This window comes from Amborella trichopoda, chromosome 6 (genome assembly GCF_054954075.1).
Source record: "Amborella trichopoda isolate Santa Cruz 75 chromosome 6, AtrichopodaSantaCruz75HAP2 v2.0, whole genome shotgun sequence".
NCBI classification, from domain to species: domain Eukaryota; kingdom Viridiplantae; phylum Streptophyta; class Magnoliopsida; order Amborellales; family Amborellaceae; genus Amborella; species Amborella trichopoda.
The window spans coordinates 15,584,044-15,592,798 of record NC_142341.1 but is presented as its reverse complement, the minus strand read 5'-3'; the positions used below and the strand labels follow the sequence as shown (position 1 = coordinate 15,592,798).

The window sequence follows — 8,755 nt, the reverse complement described above, 5'->3', positions numbered from 1 at the left end:
TTTAATTAAAATATATTTGATTAGCTTGAGGACATTATCTAGATTTTTGTATTCAAAATTATTACTAGATTAGAATATCTAGAACGGTCACTAAAGGGCTTAAAAAATCTCATTACAAATGTAAGGTTTAATTTTCAAGTTTCATTTCATAAAGATGTATCGTTTATACCATGCTATGCTAAATGAGATATTTCGAGCCATTTGATGATCTTTTAAGATAAGATGAATCATTTAATGATGTTTTTCTTTTTCAAAATCTTCTTCTTTTTTCATATTCATACATCTTGTTGTCGAGATGATCAATTACAAGGTTTTTCAACATTAAAACAATATTTTTTGATGGATTTTTTAGGTGCATCCTTAATTCTATATTTTAAGGTTGAAACCTTATATAAACTTTTTCCTTTAAAAATTGCCATTCCAGTCAAAATCTGGATTGGGTAAGGGGAGTGGGGAGTAAGGGTCTACACAAGCCTAATAGTCGGGTCGATTTGCAGGTCGACCCAAACTGGGTTTGGGTCTAGGTCCATTTTTTGGACCCAACAGATTGAGTTCGGGTCAAGCAACTAAACTTGACTCAGGTCTAGTCTTGGTCCTGGTTCAATATGGATTCTATCAAGATGAGTCAGGTCAGGGTGGGGGTCCGTCGACCTGACCCCGATCTGATATAAAATATATGATAATATAAATATTTTTCTAATTATTAGACCTGGGGCAGAGTCGGGTCCGGATCCAAGTTGCATGGACCCGACCCAATTCCAAATTCGGGTGAAACATAATCACGTCGTATCCAAGGAGGTTGGCTGGGATCCGATCCGACCCATTGCCATCCCTACGTAATATCCCAATTTCTACTAAATTTGAATTTTTTATTTTGGCTTGTTTCTTTATTATTTGAGAATCAGCTGATCCAAAATCAAATCACCAATTTGGATCGGTTTACCTAACCCAGTTACAAGTTTTAGAAGCCTGGTAAACATTTTGTTCGTATAGGAGAAAGTGAGCACTCTGAAGTTTTCCTCGCTTTACCAAAATAGAAAATGAGTCGTGTTCCACATTGTTTTCATGAAAACTAATGCTCTCTTAGCTCCATTAAAGTCACATCGAATATGCTTTCCGAATAACAAGGTTCAATGCAAAACCTACCCAAATGAATACGAATAAATGGGGTTAATATTCAACATTTGTACCATATGCCATGTACCACGCTAAAATCAATATAAACCTCAAAAGCAATGTTTGAAAAGTCGTCGAGGTGACAGGGAAGTAATCAAATTGGTTCGAAATGAGTACGGGACAAAGAATGCAAAAATCAGTTGAATTCTCTTTTTTTCTTTTTTTTTAAGAAATTATATATTCAAAAAGACCCTGTTTTTTTAAAACCTCATTCATACCACCATTATGTTACAGCTTATGATTTTTACCTAGAATACCCTTCACGGTAGTATCAAATCTGTGAAGGTCATCATCAGGACCGTGATAGTCATAAAACCCTGGTTTTTGAGGTGAGGTGATTAAATTTTTTTATTGTAATCTTTTTATACTTTATTGGGGAATGATCAGAGTGTCTTTGCCCAAATCGGGGCCTTTGGAGACCATGGTTTTCACCACATTTTGAGATATGGAATGGGAAGTGGCTCTGGTATGGGGGATATTTGCCCCTTGGAACCGCGGAGATCCAAGGAGTAAGGTAGTGGAAATGGGGTTCGTGCCATGCGTTAATGTTGATCGCAAGTTTGTGGAGGATACCAGTTTTAGAACAAATTCGGTGGTAATCGGCTCCTTTTCTCCCCCTTCTAATGACGTTTTTGGTTTGGGGGATGGGGTCTTTCTTATGTACGGGAAGTGCGCTCTCTTGGAGCTAATAAGGTGATTTTCTTCCTCAAATCTGCATATAAGGTTAGCTTTGTACTTTCTATTAACAAATTTGTCAGAGTTCATGGTAAACTTCTTTTACTGGATCCGTGGAGTCCTTCTATTCATGGGTTTATTGCAGAGAAGGAAAATGTATGCATTAGGTTTCGGGGCATCCCTTTATATGCAATATTCCAAAAATTGGCCAATGTGTGTGGCTCGTATTGTGATATTGATTAGGAGTTGTTGAGAATGGATCCCTTAGATTTTGTACGTGTTAAACTCTGGCGTTTGGTTAAGGAACTTTTCCCTTCCAAGATTCACTTACAAGTGGGCCCAGAGAGTTTTTTAATTGATTCAGTTATAGAGGTGAGCGATTATAAAGATGTGAAGTCAGCTTCGATTTTTGATGGTGATCAACCCATTAAAGATGATAGTTGGACAATGGTCAACCATAAGAAGAAGAAGCGACAGACCCATGGTGTGGGGTCTAGGGCGGGATGAAAGTTGAATCCCACTTCATGCGGTTGAAGAAAACAAGTGGAGGCCCTAGGGGCTCTAATGTTTTGAAATTTAAAAAGATTTGGGTTCAGGTGAGCTGCTTTCCTAGTAATTCTTTTGATTATCTCTTACTGTCTAAGTCTTGGGGTAAACGGCAGCTCGTTGCTGAAGATGATCTCTTAAGTGTACCAAAGCATGTTTTTTCAAATCTCAAGGAAAAGTCGGCGAATCCCATCTTCCTTGGGGGAGTTGCCACCTCCTCTCCACATGCTGATCCCTTGGCATTGGAAAAGGATGTGCTTCTATTTTCAAGGATGCATAGAGACAAAGGGGTCAATCAGTTGGATTTTCAAAAATTTTCGTATGCTCCTTCAAAGGCTGAATTTGGTCGCCGCAGTCCTCTTTCTTTGTTGGTGAAACAATTTTTGTAAGTGGTGCTACTTTGGTGGTCTGCTGCTTCCAAGATGAGGTTCCTTCCGTCTCGCTTGGCTGCTAAGAAGAAGGCGCATGCTCGTGCGTGATAAGGGATCCCATTGATCCAATGGCCTTGGCTATGATTGATGATATACAGGAGGAGCATGTTGGCATGATTGTTGAGGAAGAGGAGGTCCCTACCACAGATGAAGAAGTCTCGGATGATGCTCCCATTGTTCTAGAGGGGAATGATTTGGCAGTAGTAGAGGCTGGATGGGCCTAGCCAATTAACATGATTCATCAAGAAGACCCACTTTTCCTTCATTTTGAGAATGAATAATTAGCTCCTAGTGTTGGCCAGATGCAGGAGCCTAACATTGATAACCCATAAGTTGTGGAGCGGGTTAATGTCATAGGCTCTGAAACTGTGGTTTCTCTATCTGCTGATTGTTGTTCATAGGCAGAGGATGGTGATGGTGGTATTAATGGTAAGATTGCGGTGATGGTGGACGTTATTAGTTTTTCTTATGATATCCCTTTAGCTATGGTTGTGAAAACTATCAAGGAAAAGTTGAAGAAAGGAAAGAAAGCAAAAGCTGCTACGGTGACTGAGACGCTTTCAGAGACTCCTAAGAAGACTAAGGTCCAGGTTTCGTCTATGAAGGAGAATCGTCCGATTAGATTCTCAGCTAGATTGGCAGCCATCTTAAGGTGGGGTATCTATACTATGATGGATATTAGTAGCGACTCCTCCAAGTCTAACGACACTTAGGATGTGGAAGCATATTTTGAAGATGGGGGGATTTTGGTTTCTTCATGAAGGGGGGTTCTTCTTCGCACTTTTAATGCGTATTTTATCATGGAATGTTAGAGGTCTAGGTGCAACTAGACGTAGAAATGACTTAAAGCTTTTGATTCAGAAGTATAGACATGTCGTCGTAATTTTGCAAGAAACTAAGTCTTTAGTTCCTAAATTTGCATTTGTTAAGTAGTTATGGGGTCCACTGCTATTTTAGGAGTCTAATAACAGTGCGACTAATTTGGTTATATCGAAATTGGATCGATTTCTGGTTATTCGGGAGTGGTTGAAAACTTTCCCGTTGGCATCTGTAAAAGCTTTACCTAAACTTTCGTCTGTTCATAGACCATTATTGCTTAACATAAAGTTAATCAATGGTAGAAGGAAACCTTTTAGGTTGGAGTTGGGATGGTTAGATGAACCTGGTGTGGCTGATTTACTTAAATCCATGTGGGAAACTAGAAGTACCATTGGTTCAGTTGATTTTCAACTTCATGTAAAGCTTCTCAATGTTAAGTATAAATTGTTAACATGGAAAGCTGAAAACTGGTTATCTCTTAAATCCAAAATTGATCAGACGCTTTTTTATATTCAGATATGGGAGCAGGATGTGCAACAGTTATGGCTTATTTCTGAGGATGATTTGGCTCATAGAAACAAGTTGTTATCATCTTTGGATGAATTTTTCAGATTGGAAGAAATCTATTGGAAACAGAAGTCTAGAGTGATGTGGTTTAAAGAAAGAGACCGTAATACTAAGTTTTCCACGAAACTGCTAGTGCTTTAAGGAGACATAATGATATCTCAGTATTAGAGGTTCCTGGTGTTGATACAAATGATAATAATGCTTGGGAAACTAGTATTATATCTCATTTTCAAACAGCTTTTTCTTCAGAAATGCCCTTTTAGCCTAAGATGGGTGGCCTAACTTTCTCTACTATTCCTTCTGCGTGGTGGATAACCTTGAAATTGAGATCTCAATGGAAGAATTAAAGATAGTTGTGTTTAAACTTCTTAGGAATAAATCCCTTAGACCGGACGGTTTCCCAATATTCTTTTTCCAACGGATTTGGTCGGTGATCAATGTCGAGTTGCTAGAGATGGTTAAAGAGTTTATGGAGATAGGGGAGCTCTTTAAACATGTTAATGCTACTTTTATAGCGTTAATCTCTAGGAGATATGTTATTTCTTCCCTCTCGGATATTAGGTCAATCAGTCTTCTTTCGAGCCTTTACAAAATTATTGCTAAAATTCTAGCAGAAAGAATGAAGAGTGTTCTTTTTTTACTTGCCTCTGATACTCAATCAGCCTTTATTCAAAATAGAATGCTTACTGACAGTGTACTTACTGCTCAAGAATGTGTTCATTCAGGCTATTAAGTAGGGAGCCGGGTGTGGTGGTTAAGTTGGATATGGAGAAAGCCTACGATAGGGTTGAGTGGTGTATTTTGATGGAGATTTTGAAAAATATGAGCTTTGGCCCTAGATGGAGAAATTGGATTTATGGGTGTATTTCGTCAACACACTTTTCTATTCTTATTATTAGAAGTCCAAAACGTTTCTTCAGGGCTTCTACGAGCCTCAGACAGGGAAACCCATTATCACCCTTTCTTTTACCCTCTATGCGGAATACTTTATTAAGATAATATGAAACATGATGGATAAAAGGTGTACTTTTCAGGATTTGAGGTTGCTCAGAATGGGATGAGGATTTCCCATCTGCAATATGCTGATGGCACATTATTGTTTTGTGATGCGAATATTGACCACGTCTTGATATTAAGAGATTCTTAACGTGCTGTGAGGTATTAATGGGATTGAAGACTAATTTTGGTAAAACTACAATGATTGGGGTGAACTACAATGAGAATGTGCTTCAAGATCTAGCGTTCAATTTTGGATGTAGGGCGGATGTGTTTCCTTTCAGATATTTGGGCATGCTTATCTCAAATGGGAATTTGTCAATTGCTGCTTATAACAATGTTATCCAAAGGGTTCAATTTAAGCTAGAACTGTGGAAGCCTAGGTATCTCTCCCTAAGAGGCCGTGTTACTTTGTTGCTGTCGTGCTTAGTGAATATTCCAATTTATCAAATCTCGATGTTACTTAGGCGTATAGAAATCATGATGCGCAATTTCTTGTGGGGTTCGTTCAAAAAAGAAAGGAAGTTTCACCTTATGAGATGGGATAAGGTGTGCACACCAAAGGGTGAAGGAGGTTTAAGATTAAGGAGATTGCCACTAATGAATGAGGCACTTTTGTGCAAATGGTGGTGTCAAAGCACTGTCTATAACAATGGTTTAAAAATCAGATCGGTGACCCGGATCGGGCTTTTCAAAAACCGATCCGGATCGGCGAATCGGCGGTCCGGATCGGAATCGGGTGAATCGGTCAGAATAAAGCTTCAAAAAAATCCGAAAAAATTATTAAAATTCATTATAAATATTGTTTTTTAGGAATTCAATAAAAAATGAGGGTACTCCATTAAGAATTTTCATGTTTTTGGATGAATATGCGAATATTGATATGTTCTTTCCCTGCATGAACCGTCATTCAACATTTAATTTACATCACACAAAAGGATAAACATAGAATTATCATGGAATAAGTATATCAACATACATGGACTACAATAAAGCATAAAATTAATAACATACGATCTAAAAATAAAATGATAGACGACGTTGTTGTTCTTCTTGGTCACGCTGGTGCCATTGATTGAATTCGTTTGACAATTCATTGATTCGATCTAAAAACGAATCATCGATATTAGCGGGCGTCTGACTATTCCCAAATCCCTGAGTGTTAGTGTTTTGTTGTGTTCCCAGTCCAAAATCCCCAAAGCTTGTCCATCCTTCATGCTCACCTGCACTGTCGTGCTCATCCCTACACTGTTGCTGTTGGGACTCGATATGTGAATAATATGGCTGGGATAGGGTGGCCTCAGAATCATCATCTCTCTCATTTTCTCTTAGACCCCCTTCCCACTCTCCCTCATTAGGTGCAATATCATCGACATATTGTGGATACATTGGCTGGCTGCTTCCTCTTTCATGCCGCTCATCAGTTTCTTCAATATCTTCATCACCGATAGCCTCAAGGAACGCTCTCTTGTGCAACACTGGCTCCTCCTCTTTGACTACCCATCGGTCTGCTGTGTCTGTGACAAATATTGTGTCTAAGTCTATCGGCCCATAGTCTTCAAGCTTCCTTCTTATTTGTCGCTCTCTGAGGTTTAAATTATAATGAACGTAGACTAGTTTATGAAGCTTCTCAGAAGCGAGTCGATTCCTTCTAGTAGTGTGCAACCATTGGAACGTACTCCAGTTGCGCTCACAGCCAGTAGCAGAACATGTTTGGGAGAGCACCTTGATTGCTATCCTCTTTAGGTGAGGTGCATCAGTACCATATATCTCCCACCATTCAGCTGGATTAAAATGTAAAAAGCATTGTAAGGGCAAGAACAATTCATAAGATTAAATATATGAATAAACAAAATATTAGCGAGGGGATAACCTGGATCCATCATAGTTCGAGAATTTCTGGCAAGTCTAGTTCCGAAGGATCCTATAGCATCCCTATACATAGCAAGCTAAAACAAATATATTACGTTTTAGTGCATTATTCCTCACAAATATAACAACTCAATGAAGTTCTTACCCAAACATTAAATAATACCTCTTGTATTGCTGCTACTTGGTTTCGATGGCTTCTCTCCAACCTTGCAATAATGTATCTGACCCCTTCCATAATCTTGTGGGGTTGTTCAGGTGTCAAATAGAAAAATTTTGGGTTGAAGTAGTAACCTAAAAAATATATAGGTAGAAAAATGTCATTTACAATTTCATAAAAAAATGATTTAAACTGAAACATTGTAATGATATAAATATATATTTACCAGCATAATGAATTGGACGTCCGAATTTGGTGTTCCACCTCTTTTCTATAATCTCGATCACTTTGCTAGCAAAATTACACTTCTCCCCAATAGCTGATTTCACCCTCTCAATACCTTCATAAAGGATACCCATGGTAGCTTTCTTATCAGCATCCACCATTCTTAACACCGTGACCAAAGGGGCAGTGGCCTCTACAACACTGGAACATTGAGACCAGAACAGCCTATTTGAGATTATGTTATCCACTTTTACACCGGTACTGGACTTCGAGAGGCGGTCATTTAACCACTCTTCACAAGTAAACAATCTCTTTAATGCACCTTCAGATTGTCGAATGGAGTCCACAGCTAAGTAATCGGTCGCAAAGCGGGTTATGGCAGGCCTGATTATCTCTTTTTTCTTAGAGTGTTCTCTAAACAGAAATAATATTTTCGAGTGGTTGTATATAAATCTCGACACCAACCTTGCTTCATCTAGAGTCTCCTTCACAATTTTGATCTCACCGATTTCCTCTAACATAAGATCGATGCTGTGCGCAGCACACGGGGTCCATACTAGATGCTTCCTCTTATCCATCAACTTGCTGCCCGCAGAAACACATGCACGCGCATTGTCCGTAATAAACTGGACTACATGCTTATCCCCCACCTCCTCCACTATCTGATCATATAGTCGTACGTAGAAGTTTGCATCCTTCTTCGTCCCTGATACGTCTTTGCTAGACAAAAAAGCTGTACCTTTTGGGGAATAGGCCAAGAAGTTTAAAAACTCCTTTTTGCTAACTTTATTCAACCAACCATCACTCATGAGAGTAATTCCTGTCCTTGGCCAACTCTGTTTATATTCTTCAATCCACTTTTTAACTTCCTCTACCTCTTCGTCTAATATTGGCCCACTGAGCTCATATGCCGTCGGGGGTTTTACCCCGGGCCCGGCTCTCTGGATTGCACTAACCATAGGTGGAAAATATGGGCTATTGGCTGCATCAAAGGGAATCCCTTTATCGTAGAACCATTTACCAACATATCTCCCTAACATGTTTCTTGTACCTTTAACCATGCCTTTTAAGGTCATCAGTTGTGACTTAGGCTTTGAGAGAAATGGGTCTTTACGACCATGACCTGCAATACTGGCACTCCTAGGTAACTTAGAAACAATTTCTTCAACAACTGATTCTTCTTGATACATATTTCCACCAACCTCTCCATACATATTTGAGCTGGGCCCGCCATACATGCTCGAGCTGGACCCGCCATGCATATCTGAACTAGGCCCACCATGCATATCGG

General features: G+C 39.2%; 1 protein-coding gene across 1 annotated transcript; it reads right to left on the bottom strand.

Moving 5' to 3' along the window:
- Window positions 1-5,443: 5,443 nt before the first annotated feature.
- Window positions 5,444-8,530, bottom strand: LOC148781625 (uncharacterized). The gene is made up of 5 exons (XM_088870870.1): window positions 7,466-8,530; window positions 7,246-7,373; window positions 7,084-7,159; window positions 6,656-6,994; window positions 5,444-5,535 (listed from the first exon to the last, which is right to left on the bottom strand). The coding sequence occupies exons 1-5, from the start codon at window positions 8,523-8,525 to the stop codon at window positions 5,444-5,446; spliced, it is 1,695 nt and encodes a 564-aa protein (XP_088726996.1). The 5' UTR covers window positions 8,526-8,530.
- Between the last annotated feature and the right edge of the window lie 225 nt (window positions 8,531-8,755).